Source organism: Chanos chanos, chromosome 9, assembly GCF_902362185.1.
Source record: "Chanos chanos chromosome 9, fChaCha1.1, whole genome shotgun sequence".
Taxonomy (NCBI): Eukaryota; Metazoa; Chordata; class Actinopteri; order Gonorynchiformes; family Chanidae; genus Chanos; species Chanos chanos.
Genome location: NC_044503.1, coordinates 14,485,641 through 14,505,953, shown reverse-complemented (window position 1 = coordinate 14,505,953; position 20,313 = coordinate 14,485,641). Strand labels below are relative to the sequence as shown.

At 41.6% G+C, this 20,313-nt stretch overlaps 1 protein-coding gene across 2 annotated transcripts in view; it reads left to right on the top strand.

The window, feature by feature from the left end:
* The window catches only part of prkcz (protein kinase C, zeta), a 79,088-nt gene that overhangs the window by 55,400 nt on the left and 3,375 nt on the right, over positions 1–20,313 (top strand). For both annotated transcript variants that reach the window (XM_030784502.1, XM_030784501.1), the window contains exons 10-17: positions 4,034–4,131; positions 4,339–4,425; positions 7,809–7,944; positions 8,128–8,215; positions 8,368–8,487; positions 9,824–9,903; positions 10,857–10,946; positions 18,157–18,272. In XM_030784502.1, the coding sequence (XP_030640362.1) occupies positions 4,034–4,131; positions 4,339–4,425; positions 7,809–7,944; positions 8,128–8,215; positions 8,368–8,487; positions 9,824–9,903; positions 10,857–10,946; positions 18,157–18,272 (815 nt within the window). The remainder of the gene's footprint in view (positions 1–4,033; positions 4,132–4,338; positions 4,426–7,808; positions 7,945–8,127; positions 8,216–8,367; positions 8,488–9,823; positions 9,904–10,856; positions 10,947–18,156; positions 18,273–20,313) is intronic.

Below are 20,313 nucleotides of genomic sequence, written 5' to 3'. Positions count from 1 at the left end.
GATTTGCATCAAAGAAAAGAAGAAAGGGACTCAGAGAGAGGAGAGTCAGCATATTTTATAGACGTCAAAGTTCAAAATCACAGATAATAATTGATATGACTACACTGTAATATGTGAAGGGTACGGTCAGTCACACTGGAACATGAACTGAGGTATATCAATTTGATCATCATCAAGGTTAATGAGTTTAAGCGGTTAGTATTATCCGAACAATAGCTAACAACAGACTTGGAGACATGGCTTAATGTACCATTTAAGGGTTTTTTTGTTGTTGTGTTCAAGCTGTTTCCGTAGATATGGACGACATGACAACCTGACCTGTTGCTTAATATTTAATCCAACACTCTGTACTCAGACATAACAAACACAATGTCTTAACGTTAATATGTTATGGTTTGTTATGGTGTCTTAGGCTGTTATGACAGGATGCATCAAAATAGACACAGAAGCTGATGATGGCTGTTTTTGAACATGTTGTTTCCAAACTTCCAAGCAAAAGGATTATTGTGGAGTGGCCGACGTCGGAGGGAAAGTGCTTGCTTTGCTTTGGAATTATTTTGATTTGGTCTCACTGGTTTCTGTTCTTGGATTCTCATCCTTGCTATGAGCACAGTTAAGGCCAGCCAAAGACTGAAGGAGGAAAAGAATTAAAAAAAAAAAAAGTGAATTATATTAAAAATGACACGGCGTGACAAGTTGGGTCGCTCTCAATTTCTTTTTTTTTCTCTTTTTTTTCCGCTTTTTGCTTAATCACAGGAGGTACAGAGACCAGACAGTCTGTCACTTCCATAACATGGCAGACTGAAGAGGCACAAACATGATTCTCATTGTTTCTCTCTTCTCTTTCTCTCTCTCTCTCTCTCTCTCTCTCTCTCTCGACTTGTCATTATGATGAATTGCTCCTGCCCATTCGGCAGCCCGGCGGCAGATATGAATGGCCCCAGCTCTGGTTTGCATAAAGGTGGCCCCATTGTGTGGGAAGTGTGGTATCCTGACTGGAGGTACAGGGCCCAGTTGTAGCAGGAAAAGAGGTCCTTCCACAGTAGTGACCCTGACACAAACCTATTGTGTTACATACTTTTATTTCTCTCTCTCTCTCTCTCTCTCTCCCCCTCATTTGATTGTGTTGTTATGATTCTTCCTCTGAGGGCACCTATTTTTATTGGAGCTAAATTCAGCTCTAGATGCTCCTGTGACCCTGCTCGATAACAACAGTTTCACTCACAGTATTGTCAGCGACACAGGATTACACTCTTTACATAATACAAGAGTTTGGAGAGTGGTCATACTATTTTCACTGGAGCTCATTTGTTTGAAGGATAAAGTACCTTATAACTTGTAAAGTTCAAGTTTGGTCATGTCAAACCAACTGCTTATGGGACGAAGGCGTTTCTTGTTTTTATTGTTTGAGTTTAGCGTCGGTTACCAAGCTGTGGTGAATAGAATCTCGTACATTATATTCACGGGCTCTAGCTGTCCTTGGTTCACTCTTCTATCCAGTTTGGCGTTGAATAAACCATGACCCTTGGCATTGAGGGTCGAGCATGAAGACTATTCTTCATCTGTCTGCAGTGTATCCTGAATAGGTGCCTATTCAACATGTTTCACAGCCTCTGTGCTGTGAAATGCATTGTGTGTCAGTATGAGCCGTGTATATGCAGATGTACACGCGAACAGTCACGTTCACCTCAAGGGTACTACATTGTACTTGAACGAGGACATCCCATTTTGCCCATTTCACTTTTCCTTTCTATGCGTTGGAAGAGGGGGAGGATTTGAAAAAAGACAAAGCATTCCTTTGAGGGAAAAAAGGGACTTTACAACCTACGTGAATACCTGTGTCTACATGCTGGGTTACATGTGAGACCTACAGACAGTGTTTGAAAGGAAAAAAAAAAAAGATAGGAAGGAAAAACATTGTGGAGGGAATGAGAAACACGTGTTTTGTCCTGTTCTTGTAGCTGCAACTGTAGATGGAATGAGACCCAACATGTTATCATAGCATTAAATTGTATGTGTATGTGTGAGTTTTGCATGTATTAAGAGTGAATGTATATTACTCAGGTTTCACAGGGGTGAAGCGCTGTAATCATTTCAGGTAATGAGGCACAACTTTAGATTTTCACCTCACCTGTACTTTACTCTGTTATCATGCGTTTTGCGCAAAATATAGGGATGTTTCATGGACCAAAATTGCTTGGTTGGCTAACAATTGCAAAATTCTTGCAAATACCCTTTGATTTCCAAGTCATGCAGTTAATAATATCGATGCTAAACAACCGCGATTCTCACGCTAAAGAGATATAGGTTTATTTGGAGTTCGTCTACTGAAACAAGATGGCTATCTTAGTGATATGAATACAAAAAAATCCCCCCCCCCCCCCTAACTTTGCATCGGTAGAAAAACAAACAAAGGCCGTGGAAAATTCTGGTTCAAGAGTAACCGAACGTTACAAGACACGCACGGAAAACAGGGTCAGATCAGGAAGGGAAAAAAAAGAAAAGGAAAAAAAAAAAAAAACTGTCCACAGCTGTCTCTCTCCGTGACTTCTCAGCGTGAGTGCTGGTTTGCCTAATCTGCTTTCCGTTTTGTCTCCGGCAGGAAATGAAATTGCTCTGATTTACAACGAAGCCCTATATATGTGTGTATATGTTTGCCTTGCATCCAGTGGTGTGTCAGGTCAACTGATGAGTGTGCGTGTGCATGTGTGTTTGTGTGTGTGCGTACGTGTGTGTGTGAGAGAGACAGAGAGAGAGAGACAGTTGGCTTGGGCAGGGTCAAAGACACTGTCGTTGATGCCAAAATCTGAGAAAGCTCGGTCTGACTTTAGGTCATAGCTAACATGGCCGTGCTGTTTATCCCCATTCTGTCATAAAAAAAAAGAAAAAAAATGAACTAATGTTTCATTTTGTTTGAACGTCATAACAAGCAATCATAATCTCCGCCCTCACATGAAAGGAGACGTTTTTATAAAAGAACTTTGATGGGAGAGATATGGTTCGTTTAGCACGCCACACCCACGGATTTTGTTTTATGAGATGTGTTAATGTACGACTTTGTGTCAGTGACACTGTCTGTCAGGTCATGTTTGATCATTATGTCTGCTTTATGACAGCACTATGGGTTTATTGCTCATATTTGTAGGTTAAGTCTTACCAAAGGATTTCTGTCATGCCTTGTTCGAGTGTGTGTAATTTTTTTTTTTGTCTTTCTCTTTTTTCCCCCCCTCTTTGCATTGTACAAATCATGTAAAAGAAGAGAAAAAAGGTGCTACTCTCTTTAAAAAGATATTTCCAAATATTCCCATCCCTGAAGTAGACAATGTTGTAATGTGTTCTCCCAACTTGTGTTATATAAAATAGAGGAATTCTGTAGAACAGAATACTTTTTGTTTTGTAACCTCCCATTAGATATGTATGCCTGTTTTTTTTGTTTGTTTGTTTGTTTGTTTGTTTTTTAATCATGCCTCCTCTGTGTGAATGGGCTAAGAGGTCTTAATATGTTGAAGAGAAACTGTCTGTGGAAACATTTACCTCTTTCACAGTGTCACTTCTTTCAGTTAAAATTCAATAAATAAATAAATAAATAAATAAATATAAATGTCATAAACTTAACAAAAGTGGCTCATAAGTGTAGCAGGAGGCCTTCCTCCTCAGTGCTACTGGCTTGCTTTCCTTAGCTCCAATGTTATACCCAAAAAAGACTTTCATGATGTTTATCAGGTGATTGGCTGAGAAAGTCACTTAAAGTCACTTTCTAATCACATCAGTGCTGAACTTTCCTTATGTGGCAGTTTCACCACGTAAGAAAATTGAGGTAAAATGAAATGTCATGACCTGATACTCTTTTTGCTTATGTAATCATAGAAAACTGTCACCAGTAACCATTTCTTTATCCACCAATACAAAGTAGGACAGAATTTCCATTTACACAGAGGGGCCTGACTGAATGTACAGATAAATGACAGATTTTACCTTTTTTTTAATGTCTTTCCTCTCCTTATGTCTCTCTTTCTCTGCCTTTCCCATGTAGGACATTGACTGGGTTCAAACAGAGAAGCATGTTTTTGAGCAAGCATCCACCAATCCGTTCTTAGTTGGCCTTCACTCTTGTTTTCAGACGGAAAGTCGGTAAGATTTGACCGAGTGAAACTGAAATATCCATGCGGTTCTCCTGTGAGTGAAATGATGGGTCACGGAGTGACTATGGGTAGCATGTGCAAATTCAGACACACCTTATTCCCATGTAATGTTCTAGTTTTTGAAATCTCATTATTGTGTTTTCACAACACCGGTTAGTTTTGCTTCCTCTTAGATGTTGATCGTATTCCTTTTCAGGTTATTCTTGGTGATTGAATACGTGAACGGAGGAGATTTGATGTTCCATATGCAAAGGCAACGGAAGCTTCCGGAAGAACATGCAAGGTACGCCCGGGCTCTTGGTGAAACTGTTTGTTCACAAAACAGAAGTCTGAGAATGGCTGGGTGAATGGATGGATGGATGGATGGATGGATGGAAGGATGGATGGATGAATGGATGGATGGATTTTCAGATTAACTGTAGATCTTTTAGCATGTAATGGCTTGCATATGTGAATGGGGAAAAATAAATTTAAGTTGAGCAATCCAGTTCTGATGAATTGCTCAACTTTATTCGACATTAATTTCAATCTCAAGGAAGGGAGATGCATATCAGGATGAGAAAGCTGCTTCAGTCAAAATATGGTAGGCAGCATTCTCCTGTGCTGTTTTGTTTTCTCCGTATTGAATTAAACACTGGGCTCTCATGCCTGTATCTTCTGTGCTAGCTCTAATTGAGAAATCTGAGGGATGGTGAGTGATGGTGGAACCTCGTTTCCTGGAATAGATGAAAGGAGTTTTCAGTGTGACCCAGCCCACACACAACCTCTTTTCAGCCAAAGATTTGGGTTAAGTTGACATTGCCCGGCCCAAGATTTGATGGGCTGCATTTTGAACCGAACAAAAGCTCCCTACTCCAACTATTTTGGCCAGTGTTCTGTTTTGGAATAATTGCATTTTTCATTGTAGATGATTTGGGTTTTGTTTGTGTGTGTGTGTGTGTTTGTGTGTGTGTGTGTGTGTGTGTGTGTGTGTGTCTCCTGATATTTTACAGACACTCTGATCAGGGCCTGAAATTAATCATTGGAGAATCCAACCATACACATGTGTTTAGATTTACTCAGTTGAAATGCCAACAAAATAATGAAAACTAATAGAAAAGTTTGGATTTATTGTGTCATATAACATGGAATGAATGAATAAAAAAATGAATTAATATAGAAAAGCTTCGGATACACAAAACCTGCGGACACACTGACATATATTAAAATAAAAACAATATGTAAATTGAAATGTATTAAAAATTATTCTGCACCAGGTGTGTAACTATATTCAAGATGCGCCTCACCTTGTGGGCTTGTATTAACTATATAGCACAACTCAAAGTATGGTACAAAAACAGTGATTCTCCCAGCATTACATTTTATCTTATTGACTGGTCTGTTTGGGGTTTTCTTTTTGTTGTTGTTGGTTTTGTTTTGTTTTTTGTTTTTTGGGGTTTTTTTTTTTGATGACACAGTCAGTAATAGTAAGCCAGGTGAGAAAGCTTAGCTTTGATGCACCGTGACTCATGCACACAACGAGAATGCCGTTTCAGGCAATTAGAAACCAAGACTGGAGCAGTCCCATTTATGAAATGACTTTTCCCAAAATCAAATAATAAAAAAAAACACTACTAATAAAAGCTTGTTTTGGTCATCTGCCAAACTGGCCAGTAAAACTGACAGAGTTAACATCCGCTGCCAGATTTTGACTCGTCTTTTGGCAGACAGCAGGTGTTAGTTTCAAGTCTTGATTGTGATGTTGGAGTCTCAGTCCACCAGAATGGTCTTCTTAACATTTCTACTTCAATGAAACCAATTATGGTTCATAATCACATTCGTGGTGTTTCAACACTTTCATCATTGAGCGATAAACTGGGATCAAACAGAGGCTAATTGGTGGAGTCAACAGTGCCCTGATCAACCCTATCTATATTCAAAGTGTGCAGTATGCATATGCAAATCACCACGATAATCACCAAAAATAATTTTCCATATTCATGAACTGCTCCTAAAAGTCCCATATGTAAATACTGGGAGCCAGGATGGAGACGGTGTGAAGCAAATGCTGAACATGAGAACGTCATGCTGAAATGTCACCACAATTTTTTTTCCCCTTCTTCTTCGTCTTCTTCTTCTTCTTCCATGGATTCCTGAGAGATTTTTTTTTGTATGGCTGTTGCATGTGTAGTAACTTTTGATATTGTTGTAAAAGTTGGACAGTAAAATGAAAGGTGTGTTTCATGTACGCTGTAAAACGGAGTTTCTGGGTGAGCGTCTACAGATGATTGACAAAATAAGAGAAACGCTCGAGGAATAAGAGCAAATTTCTGAGTAATTTGAGGAACAAAGGCGTATTTTGAAGAAATTAAACTGAAATCAAAAAGGATTGCACGTGTGGGCTTCCTACCGAGTTGAACATTATTCACCAGTATTTTTGTGCCTGCTATAAAAAGCATCTTTAAGTCTAACTATAACGGTGACTTTATAAAGCAACAAGATTTTGTAACAGGTCAGGACACTCTAAGCCCAAAGTGCAGGTGCATCAGTCCCAGAAACACAAGCTTTATTTAGTGTGTCAAGGAGAAGGGGTGTCAAACATCGTGACCGCATACATCAAACCAGGAAAAAACGGTCAGGAAAGGGGAACAGTGTTTGGAAATCAAAGCTCTCTAACAGGGATGGACAAAAACGACCACAGATGGACAAAAACGACCACAGAAATGAACCCACACTTCTTTTGCCCTGTCCCAACGAAAGATGTATGTTGTAAACTTTACAAAGCTGTTATTTACAACAGGACTGCCCTTCCTAAGCTGCCTGTAACCAAGGTTAGTGCACAGTAATGCTTCACTTGCTGTAGTGAATGCATAAGCTGGATGTCTGAACATTGGAGGAAAGTAATATTGTGTGATGAGTCATTATTCTTTATTCTTTTTTTTTCCCACATCTGGATGGGTTTATGTTTAGAGCGGACCTAGGGAATCCCTTAGCCCAGCTGCCTTTTCCCAGCCGTTAAACATGGTAGGGGATCGGTCACGGTATGGAAAGCCATCTCCAGGGACTCATTGGGTCTGATTATTTGTGTGGATTGTAGAATTACAGCCAAACCATACAAAGTTATTTTAGAAGATCAGACGCACCCTATGGTGCAACCGTGGTTTCCTCCGTGCTTCTCTGTTTACAATACAATCACGCATCCATACACAGGGAAACAAGCTTCTGGGCTGGATCAGGTCAAGCATCTTCCCTTGCCCCACCAGTTACCAGATCTAAACCCCAAAGAACTGTATAAATCACTTTTAAATGAAAGTAGAGCATGGAGTGTACAATTTACTCATTCTTCTTCACCACTCCAAGAATTGGACACTTTCCTGTTTGAAGAGGTTTACAAAGTCCCATTAGAAACAAAGCAATAATGTAATTAGGTAAAAGAAGGAACAATTTTCCTCTGAGAGCAAAGGCCAAACTTCTCGTTAGTATTTTTATATTGGTGGGCACGATATTTTGTGTATCTCCAGTGTGTATTTCTACTCTTCATACAGTTGTGTTTCTTGAACAGGTGTTGAAGAGCTTAGTTGTAGGCGTGTGCAGTTCCTGTATTGGAGGGGTCTTTCTGTTTTGCACCTCCATTGCGGTATTATCAACTCAGCAGCTGTTTTTTGTGGTTCTGCTCTTCTCCCACAGATTTTATGCTGCTGAAATCTGTATTGCTCTGAATTTCCTGCATGAAAAGGGCATTATTTACCGGGATCTAAAACTGGACAATGTGCTCCTGGACCAGGATGGACATATCAAACTGACAGACTATGGCATGTGCAAGGTGATACAATCCATTTGCTCATTTGGTGAAACCTTGAATGTTACCTTCATAACACCATAATGACATTTAAACGTAGAGGAGAAATGACTTAACAGTACGGCAGTGAAAAAGAATGCAAGTAAACCAGAAGAGCTGATTTCTTTCTTTTTTTTTCTTTTTTGTTATCGATTTTTCTTGTTTTAGGAGGGTATTAGACCAGGTGACACCACCAGCACATTCTGTGGCACGCCTAACTATATTGCTCCAGAGATCTTAAGAGGAGAGGACTATGGTAGGTGTCAAGACTTGCCCAAACAGGCAAAACACATAGACAATGCATGAAAGACCGCATGACGTTTGACGTGTATTTGATTGAAGATGATTGTTACAAACTCTGAACTCTCTCTCTCTCTCTGTCTCTGTTTCTCTGTCTTTCTCTCTCAGGGTTTAGTGTGGACTGGTGGGCACTGGGAGTTCTCATGTTTGAGATGATGGCTGGAAGGTCTCCCTTTGACATAATCACTGACAATCCTGACATGAACACAGAGGAATACCTCTTCCAAGGTGAGATGAAAAAAAAGAAGGAAAGAAAGAAAGAAAATGTTGATTTCATCAGACTCTTTGGGGAGTCTGTGCATTCTGTACATCACCTCAGGCAAGCTTTCGTGAGATGAAAGTTTAGGAAAATTAACATGTCAGTGACGGGATAAGAAAGGGGATGGATCAGAATGAAGTGTGTTTGGAGATGAATTAATTGTGGAACTAAAGTGAAGCTGAATGGAACCTAAGTGAATTGAAGTCATTTAGGTTTTTAGATTTTGAGAGAACTGATGCTAAATGTCAAATTCTGATGTTTAGCATAATTTTGGCTTTTTAAATGGAATTTCCTCAATACTTTTTCCCCTGTGTTTTCTGTTCAGGCCTTTGGGCATTTTTAGCTTTCTTTACACACACATAAACACACACAGCTACCAAGAGGGCATCTTACGCCTGGATACCTCCACCAAACCGGAACCTCAGTCCTGTGTCTTACATCACGCAGACACACACACACACACACACCCACACACACCGCCCACACACATAAGAGTATGACCATATGTTAGAGCCTTGGACTGTTCTATTCCCCTGCCCAAGCCACCAAAGTGGGGAGCAGATGCCAGCACAGTTACCATGCCACCACTGGGCCAACATCCAAATGGCCAACCTCGTGTCAGCCACCAGGCACGCGGCGTGGTCAAACCTCACAGCTCCTAATCTGGTTAGGACTGTCATTTGGAAGAGGAAAAACAAACACAGGAAGTGGCATTTAGAGTGGGGAAGATAAATCCCCGTCTGTAATCTGTCTATCCGAGAGGAGGGGGACGAGTGGGCTGAAAATTTTACAGGCTTTTCATCTGGTTCTGTCTCCTCAAGACCCACAATTCAAATCTAAAAATACAGCAAGGTGATTAAAATAGCAAATAAATAAATAAACAGAACACTGTCGTATGAATTCACTCAGGGTTTTTTCAGGGTTTTTTTTTTTTTTTCACTGTGGATGTTAGTAAATCGAGTTAACACCGTGAAGATATGTGGTATGAATTTTTGCAAAATAAAGGAAATAAAAAGACTTCTTTCTCTTCCAATTATTATTTTTTGTTTAGTGTAGACTTAGCAGGCGGTTTGAGGGTTGTGTGAGTGTACAGACGCGTGAGATTATGTGCGTGTGGGAGCTCAAAGCTTCCCTCTCTCTGTTTCTCTCGCTCTCTCTCTCTCTCTCTCTCTCTCTCGAACGCCCCCTCTCTCTGCCCACAGCGTGGCTGGCAGGCAGCAGTCTGACTCACTCTCTCTTTCTCTTTCTTTCTTTTCCCCTGTCTCTCTCTGTCTCTCTCTCTCTCTCTCTCTCTTTCCATCACAGTTATTCTGGAAAAACCAATTCGCATTCCGAGGTCGTTGTCTGTGAAGGCAGCAAGCGTTCTGAAGGGTTTTCTAAACAAGGTGAGCATGCTCTCCCGCTCTCCCTCTCCTTCTCCATTCACACACTCCATCCCTCCTGTCCTCTACAGCCTACTCCTCTTTTCTCTCCTTCTCTCTTTCATTTATGCACAAAAATCAACACAAAAGAACCAAACACCCCCATCACAGTTTGACTGGCATTCGCAACTGTTTGCACAGCCTTCTTAAGCATGTTATAACACCTCCCATCAAAGGGTTCCGGAGTTCAGAATCATCCGAAAAGCATCAATATAAAGCCATAGATTCACAAATATATCAGCTTGTACAATTCTTCTAGGACGTCCCCAGTGGTTCCACATCTTTACTTTTAATAAAACAAAAATAATAATCTTCAGACAGATGGTTTATTGACAAGACATGTAGCGTAATCACTGTACATCTGGAGTTTGCTTTCGTGGGTGTTTAACACCTCAGAAACAGTTTAGAACCTGGAAAGAATCCAGCAAAAAAAAAAACAAAACAAAAAACTAGTGACAACTTCACCCAAAAGCCTAGTGATTGAGTGTGGGCGTGGGTGCTGGTGGGAGTAGCGGTGGTATCGGTTTGATTGAATCTGTGTGTAATTAAAAGCTTTCGCCTGTGCCTTCCTAGGGACAAATTGCATTAACTGAAGAGCAATAGTGCTTCAAACTCAATAACCCTTCTCTAATTCATCTTATCAGCTAGCTCAGCTGTAGTTTGATTAATTTGGATTGGAAAAAAAGAGCAAAATCAACTCAGCTAGTTACTGATACACCAAGGGGGAAAAAAAGTTCTCCTATCTAAGCGGTAGATAAGTGCTATGCTTCATTTAGAGAGTGTTTCAAAGAGCTCATTGATAGTTACTGAATGTGAATTGTTTAAAGGTATGTCTCATCATGCTCAGGTTCTAATTTGACTCTTTTTTTTTTTCTTGCTTTTCTTTTTTCTTTCCTTTTTTTTTTTTAATTCTTTAGGACCCCAAAGAGAGGTTGGGTTGTCAGGTCCAGACAGGCTTCACAGACATCAAGTCCCACACGTTTTTCCGCAGCATAGACTGGGAGCAGGTAAGCTTGGAACACTAGATCGGATATCGTTCCATAATTAACACTGTATTTAATCACAGTCATTAATGAATGGATTAAAAAAAAAAAAAAGGCTTTTGGCTTTGACTAAGAGAGACACAGAGGCTGTATCAAGGTTCCCTTTAACCCTGCTGAGATAACCTCAACACCAAACCACTAAAAACCACCAAAAAAAAAGTGATCAGATACGTCAGAGCTGGAGGTAATCAAACCTGAATTTCCTGATGCACTCTTCAGGTAGTAACTACCTTCAGGCACTGGACTGAAGATCGTTCCCTGAAAAATACCCCCCCCCCCCTTGAAAGAGTGGCTTTTCCTCACTCTCTAAAGCTTCATCACTTTGGATGAAAACATGAAAATGCTGAAGGTATAGAAGTATCTGCACCTGAATCAGCTTCCAGTCCTTCTCTTCAACATTCAAACCGTGGACATTATCACTGGCGAAATACGGGAGTGTGCATTTTTACGGGGGTGGAGGGGGGTAAAGAATTAAGCCATTCACCTCTGATTGGGTTGCAATGAATAAATCATTTGTTGGCACGGTGGAGGCGACCACATGCCTGCACATTGTACATAGCTTCTCTCTGTAGCCAGCACAAATAAAAGTGAATTTTAAATGACTCGGGGCTCACGTTTGAAAAGTAGCGCATACACGAGGGGCGGTGGAGGGGGGAGTGGGGTTGAGGGGGGGGGGGGTTTGGGGGGGGGGGGTGGTTGCTGCTTAATTAGTCCAGTATATAGCTGATGCATACATATTTGAACCCTGTATGAAAGAGAACGAGACAACATTCAATATTTAGGGGCTGTGTAAAGTGATACGCGCGTGTTGTCGACGTGGATAAATTTACATAGGTGGCGGCTTTAGGCTGGAGCTGCCATGGCTGTTTTTGTTCGGTACGAAATCATTCAAATACAGGCTTTGAAGGAGGATTTATGCTTGATGTGTACACAGCATTACTGAATCGTTCAAATACGAAAAAAGGTTTTATTATAGAGGATTATTGAATTCATCCATCAGCAGGAGTAAAGAACAGGGAAGTGAACTGACTCACAGGGCAGCAAACCTTACTACTGTAATCAAAGCTATTGTTATTGTAATAATCAGAGCAAATAGAGGCAGTGCTTCCACACCAGTGTGTTAACAAGCGTCTCAGTCTATTTTCAGATGTCCATTTACAATCGGCCCGAGCCTACCGATTCGCCTTCCCTTCTATCAACCTCCAACTGGTTTTGCTGTTGCCAGTACATCCGCTCACTAAACATAATGGCAATATAGTATTCCTGTCATCTCGTTACCCATCCAACACACTTACACAGCCCACCAAACGTCTCATTCACGTCTGACCTTTCCTACAGCTTCAGCGTAACCATGGTTTATCATAGCCAGGGATGAAAGATCATTCGATTGACCACATTTCACGTAGGCACATACACAGAGGAGAGATGAGTAGGAGGGAAAGACGAGGCAGTCGAACTGCCGTCTGTAAGCAGTCACACTAGAAAAGCGGCGATGCTAGTCTGCCTCTGAGGTCTAATTGATGCGTCTAGACAGATGCGGAGAATCAAACGGCCAAGCATCAGCGACTCCGACAAAAGGGGATTGGTCGTCGGTTAGGAGATAATTGCTCGCGAACGAGTGGAGGAATCGATCCGGAGACGGAGAGACTTGCCCCCCCTCCCCGCCAACCCCCCCACCCACCACATAGTTGCGATAGGAGGCAGATGCGCTAAAGCAGTGAATGGGAGAGAAGTCATAGTCTGGATGTAGCCGTGTTCTGACGAGGAGAGTGTCAGTGACTTGAACTGGTTTGGGTGCTTTGGTGGTACATAGGCTGTGATCTGCTGTTAAAAAAAAACAAAAAAGATATCTGCATTTATTGTGAATTCTGTTAGCAAAACAGGATGATGCAATACCTTGTAAAATGAACTGTTTTACATAACTACAGGTCTCCTTCTTCCTCCTCACACCCAGTGTCAAGTCTCTGATAGCCACTCTCTCCCTCACACACACACACACGCACACACACACGGCTTTGCGGCCTGTGTCTGTAGCTCAGATTGCCAGACACAGCTCTGCCACCTCAGGCGTCTGCCTGCTAGTGGTTGTTAGCAGATGGCTGTCCACAGCCCTGCAGTCATTCAACACTAACTAGAGCAAGATACAGGAGGCAGGCGAGCTAGAGCGAGGACCTAACCGAGCACGGATTAAACAGCACACTGAGAAATGACCCGAAACTCTTTCTCCTTATGCAGAGAGTGTACTGCGTCCGAGTCGTACAGAGATTAAATTATATGACGTCAGTTAACTGAAGGTCAGCGTTACACAAGAGAGCCTTCTGTTTCCACACATATATTTGGCTTTTGTGAATGCCTTACTTTGTGTCATTGTACCGTTTATTGTTGTGACTATCAGTATAATTATGGAAAGCGCATGAATACATAATATTTGAATGTACTATTTTGGTTAATTATTAAACCTCTACCAGTCTAGTCAGCCTTAAGCAAGCAGTAAGGTAAATGCTTATAATGTGGTCATGATTACATTTCACCTCCACTAGCATCTGAATTAGCCAACCCATAATGTTCACCTTATCAACTCCAGACATATAGCAAGGGCAGACAGACACGTACACACACAGAGAGAGAGAGAGAGAGAGTGCAGAGAAAGAGAAAGAGAGAGAGGGAGAGGAAAAAACAAGAGTGAATCTGAATTCAGGTGAGAGATAAGAGAGACACAGAAAATAAAGGAAAGGCTGACAAAGTGAAAGCCAGGAAGAAAAAAATCTTGATGAAAGGACATTGAGTGAGCTAGTGATTGAGCAGAAGGCATATTGAATCCCCTTCTAAAAGGACAGAAATGGAAACGGAAGCTCACAAAAAAGGAGAAAGAGAGAAAGAGGAGAGAGAGAGAGAAAGAGGGAAGAGAAAGAAAGAGGAGAAAAAGGAGAGACAGAGAGAGAGGGGAGAGAGAGAGAGAGAGAGGGAGGGAGGGAGGGAAGCGCTGACACCCTCACTCTGTTGGGAATCTGCCAGAGACAGTGAGAGACAAGCTCAAGCCCTGGTGTGAAAACTAGGTCTCTCCTCTAATAGATTCTTTTCACACCCTTCGTGGCGTAGGCCGTCATAAACACATCACGAGACAGACAGCTCAGAGGAGACACACGAAATCCCTCATTCACCAACTGATCCAGGAGCAGTCCTCACCCTATACCTCTCACTGAGTCACGGTTTTAGCGAGGAAAAAAAAAAAGAGAGAGTAATGCATAGACAATGTATATGACATGAGCAGCTGTGTTATGCCTGTAGCAGAACTGTTCTTTTGGGAACTCCAACCCTGCCTAGTCATTGGATGGATTATGTGTTGTGTCTGATTGAGAATATTTCAAGTGAAATATGCTGTAGATCAGATCTTAGAGTAAAGAATAAATTTCTAAGAACAGTTGCCTAACATTGACTGTGAGAGCTAACTGAGACATGGTGAGAGCTAGCTGAGAGATAAAGAGAGCCAGCTGAGACATAGGGAGAGCAAGCTGAGACTTGGGGAGCATTAGCTGAGCTATGGGGAGTGATTTAATTATCAGTGGTTTGCTGTGAGACTCCTGCTAATTGAGAGAGTGTTTGCTGTATTAGCACCCTACACGTTTAAGAGCTCTCTGCACCTGTGTCAGTGTGTGTGTGTGTGTTTGTGTGTGTGTGTGTGTGTGAGAGAGAGAGAGAGAGAGAGAGAGAGAGAGGAAGAGAGGGATGAGTAATGCACAGGAAGAGGAGTGTGCTTCCAGCAAGGTGCCTGTGCACTGAGGCAGCGCTAATGTCATAATCGTGGTTCAGTACTGTCTCTCTCTCTCCTTCTTTTTCTTTCTCTTTCTCGGTCTCTTTCTTTTTCTTTCTCTTTCTCTGTCTCTTTCTCTCCTTCTCTCCTTCTCTCTCTGCCCCTCTCTTTCTCTCTTTCTTCCACCCCCCCCCTCACTTTTACTGTATGAGGGCTGAGACACACTAAAGTCCTTCCAGTCCAATTTGGGGGGGGGGGGGGGGTACCCCATACAGACACACATGTACACAGATGTATTAAACGTAATAAGTCAAAAACAACACTTCACCTTCAGATACTGTGACAAAATCATTACTGTGTTTTCCTCATTAGGTTTTGGCAGTGTATGACAAATGATTTGCTCATTGCTGAATTAACCTACAACAGCACGAGTCTTTGTCTCAGTATGTTGATACAAGTAACTGTGTTTTTAATGGTCTTCATGTTTTATGGAATTTTAACAACTTTGATATGCAACACCTCAACACTACAAAGTTAGATTTATCAAAATGAATTGCATTGTTTTGACATTTTTAATCTGAGACAAAAAAAAGGAAAAAAAAATCTTTGTGGTGTTCAAAGTCCTTAATGAAGTCTTTGCCTCGTGTTAGCTGTGTGTTCTAGAACACAGGGAAAACAATGTAGGTTGCTATTAGCCCGCTGTGCTCTGATGTTTGTGAAGTACACACCAAAGAGAGGGTCAAAAAATCCCTTGAATCTGACCACTTTGATATTTTCTGAAAGCTCTGAAACCCCAGATAAAAGGCTGACAGACTGCCACAAACTTGGACAGACTAAGGTGGCAAGCATGTGTGCATGTGCATGTGTGTGTGTGTGTGTGTGTGTTAGAGAGAGAGAGAGAGAGAGAGAGAGATTTCATGCCTCTTACCCTCAAACACACAGTGCTGCCTTGTGCAATGACATCTCCCAGTCTTCACAGCACTTTGACTGCTGTTGTTTCAAAGTATTAATATTAATTATCTGCTCCTCTGAGAGCAGATCTCTCTCCCTCTCTCTCTCTTTGAGGCAGTGACATGTTTGAATATCGTTTATCACGCTCACGTTTCTTTTGAACGTGGAACGACGGATCTTCAAAAAGCTCACACTGCGTCAATTTTTGTTCTATGAGAGACAACAATAAAAATGCAGTTTTCAGTAGCCACAAAAATCAAAGAGATTTGCGCCCCCCCCCCCCCCCCCAAAGTTTTAATGTTGCACATAGAGCACTGCTTCCCTCTGTACATGAGCACATTCTCAGTACCCCTCCACACAGTTGTTTGTGTTCCTAAATGTATCTAGACGCAGTGTACCAATACAAACACATTTGCTGATAGCACTATATGAGTTTGCTGTGTTGTTTGCTGTGTGATTCATTGCACTTAAACTTAGATGCATTAGAAGTCCAGCTCGGCAAAAATTCTACCGTTTTTCTTTTTTCTTATCTTGAAAAGCCCTTTTCCCTCAACGGGATGCGTCTGTTCTCTGTCTCATGTCACAGCCTAGCACGTATCTGGCTGATTTCTTCTCTCTTGGAAGTTGGTGAAGTCCACATTACATAAAGGGAGTTCTTCTACTGAACGCTGTCATCCAGAGACGCGCTTTTCTTCATTCATTCAGCGTTTCTGCATGGCTCAGATAGTCAAGCAGTCTGTGGATTGTACTGCCAACAGACTGGTGTGATGGGGAGAGGCTCACAGGCTGTTTAATGGGGGTGGGGTGGAGAAGGGAGGGATGGGGGGGGGGGGGGGGGGTGCTGAAGAAATATGTGGGAGTAATCATCACCCACGTCAATGAATACAGTCTCTCTGACATAGCCTACATCCGGCACTGACTGCAGAACTGTACGTGTGAGTGCACGTGTCGTGCTACGACGACAAGCACGAGCACGTCCTCTTGCCTGGCAACTGCGTCATTTCTCGCTCTCTAGAGTTGTCTGCCTTCAGAACACACACACATACACACACACACACACACACACACAGACAAAGGGCGGAGAGCCATTAAGCATCCCTTCTCTGTACCTCTCTTAACTGTCCCTTGAGTGTCTCTGCTTTTGCAGTGCTGGCCTTGGCACTGTCTTTCAGTAGAACAGCCAGCTTACTCAACCAAGCAAAACATCCAACCAGTCACACGAAAGAGATAGAGGAGAGGAGAGAAGAGAAGAGAAGAGAAGAGAAGAGAAGAGAAGAGAAGAGAGGAGAGGAGAGGAGAGGAGAGGAGAGGAGAGGAGAGGAGAGGAGAGGAGAGGAGATTTTTGGGAAAGCTCCTCTCGTGGTTTAAATTTGTTAGGTGTAGGAAGCATCAGAAAAATTTTCGCTTCAGCCCGGAAAAACCTTTTTTTTTCATGTCCTTTCAGTCTCTAAGAGGAGCATCATCATAAACCAATACACCAGACTCATGAATTATCAAAGTATGCAAAGCATCCATATGACAGACAGCAGCAAAAGTATTAAGACGACTATATTTTCCGGTGAAACGAGAGAACTGAGACCATCTGTTGGTGTCTCTGTTGATCACTGGTTCATGGCAGGACAAATGTCCTCAAAAAAACACATGCATACACTGTACACACACACACACACACACACACACACACACACACATACAAGCACACAGTTTTAAAATGGTGAATATGTGTATTTCAAAACAAACTCACAAACAAATTTCACCTTAACCTGACCTGGGTTGTTTACACTCTCTGAGAATGGAAGAGTCCACAGTCTCACCTGAACAATCATATCAAGCTTCACTCTTCTGTTCTTTCGCTCTCTCTTTTAATATTCATTCCTTAGTTACATCCTGTTCCCTTTCTCTCGTTCTCTCTCTCTATCCATGTAAACCATCTCTTTCTGTGGATGCTCTGTAGAGGATGCAGCTTTTTCCAATTTGTTAGGAACAGTTTGTCTTTTATTCAGCAGTTTACCCACATCGCTCTTCCTCTTTTCATTCTGTCTTTCTTTCTCTTCCTTCATTTTCCCCATTAATCACTTGATTTACTGTGAAAGATGCTAGTAGTAGAAGGTTATTCATCAGGAACAACATGGGAATACAATCCAGTTGTTTTTTCTTAAATTTCTCCCTTGTTGTTTTGAAGCTTTCACAATTCTATCCAAAACAACAGGGCTATTACAAGTGTGTCCATAACCCTAATCTCCCATGTACTGTTTTTTCATAACATAGCCAAGTCAGTTTCTGCAATTCTTTCTCAGTAGAGTACAGTTTTACAGAACACTAATATTACACAACAGTTAAAGCACCCTTGATGTAAATGCACAAACTTTTTGTGTGGATTTGTTTTGTTTTTTTTTTTGAATGATAATAGGAATACGGTTACTGGCAGGTTTTTTGTACTGATTTGACGTGATTGTTTTCCCATCTCACCAGCTTGAGAAGAAACAGGTGACACCACCCTTCAAACCACAGATCACCGACGACTACGGCCTAGACAACTTCGACACGCAGTTCACAAACGAACCCGTGCAGCTGACACCAGATGATGAGTAAGTGTCAACAGTCTGTCAACAGCCATTAGCACAATGTCATTATTGTAATATTAATTCACGACTTTGCATACTGAATAGACTGAGCTGGTCCTTTAACTGGTATTTACTCTTCAGGTTGAGAGGATGAGGGAGTTTTTGATATTTACCAAACTTTTAGTCCTTCTAGTGCATTTTCAACCAAAGAGCATGAAAGAGCAAGAAATGAGGAATGTATTCATGGGCTCACCAATCTCCCTCCGTCAGTTGCTAAATTCAAGGGTTACACCAGTAAAATCTCAGTTGCTCTGACCACTTTGATGCAATGAGTACCCAAAAACTACATAGCTTTTTTTTTTTCCCCTGACAGATTGGAATAGTGGCGATTAGATCCTAGTAATTTATCACCATGCATAGATTTTAGCATGTACCTCATTGAATAACTCTCAAGCATAACAATGGTCTTCAGAGGAACTTAATGTTTTGTTAAAAGTTACAGCACTGTATTTGAAGTAAAAAGCTGTTGTATTCTTTCAGAAAACGTTTTTTTTTTTTTTTTTTGAGAAAATCCTGCCGTTCTCTTTCCCCCCAACTTAAAAAAAAAGAGAGAGAGCGAGAGACACGAAATCTAATGTTTCCACATCTGGAGTACATCATCCAAGGGTTGATGATGTCATCTGGAAATAAGCTGTGTTGCACAGCCGTGTGCAGTAATGAATTTACAGTGTGGAGGTGTGCAGGGGAGCTGCGCACCAAACAAAACAGAATCAATAAGATTGTGTAAGATTGTGTTGTAAAACACATTGAGCAACGTTGCATTTCAGATGGAGTGCATTCCAGTACAGTACAGTCACCCATGTGTGCTTTCTAGGGGGTCCTTTTTTTTTTTTTTTTTTTGCCTCCACTGAATGTTTGAAGTGATTAAAAGAAGTCCTGGATGCTCACCCTCGAATTTTATGTGGCCAACTCCATGCAGCATTTTGGTGGTTCAATAAAGCCAAAAGGCTTGGAGTGGAGATTTGAAGAGTGACACATAATTTGCTTCCTCGAATTTCAAGGTCAGTTTGTGGCTTCGTTCGTCTCTTTTCCTTTTGCTCTGAATAGTTAGACATTCCTCCCTTTCTTTTTCAAAAGGAATCGTTGGCGGGCGAGTCCTCTCAGGGTGTTGTTGTAAAGCAGGAGTGTGCTTGGTTTGAGAGGGCTTTAGTCCTCACAAAAGAGTTTGGTATTTGACCAACTGCGTTGTTCTGATGTGATCACTGTTGTCATGTCCTCCTGGGGGACCGGGCTGAGTCCCTGTTTTAAATTATCGTAGAAACCCAAAGAAAAGTTGGGCAGAGCAACAAAGATGCCAGTAGGCTGGTGGCAAACCCCAGAAAGATGCCTCAGGATTGTGCATGTTTTTTTCATTTATGCCCTTAATGCTACTGGGCTCATGTTTGACAATGTTCTTTCCATTAAGCATAACGGTAAATCGGTCTAATTGGTATTACTGTAATGAACAAAGATATATACTTGTTGCTACACTGTTGACAGCCTCACAGCAAATGTGGTTTTATTATAAACAAACATAAGATGATAAGATTTCACAACATGAGATTCGTTACCTAGAAGTACAGATAGAAAAGAGAGAATGCAGTACTTTTTCTTATAGGACAAAAAGTGTGTTGAATGATAATGTGATTATTGGTGCACAGATGGGCCGCTCATGTTCTGTATTTGGTGTTCCAATAATAGTACGCAACCAGAATAAGAGATTATATGCGTGCCACCAGCGTCAGATCACTTTCTGTTGAACGTAATTCACAGGCTATAGGAAAACCAGGGAATAAGAGAGCGCGTTAAGATCCCAGGATTCATGCCAATTTGCGTGCATTTGACGATAAACCTATTACGATGGTTCACAAATAATTAAGGCAGCCCAAACTCCTCTGTGAGTATGGGCGTAGGGGTGTACAGTGTGTGTTAGCGAGACTGCAGTCAGAAATGCTGCGGTGGGCTCTTAGTTCAATTGGGGGATCTCGAGCAGGCTTCAAAGGACACGCCATCCAGGCACTTCAAA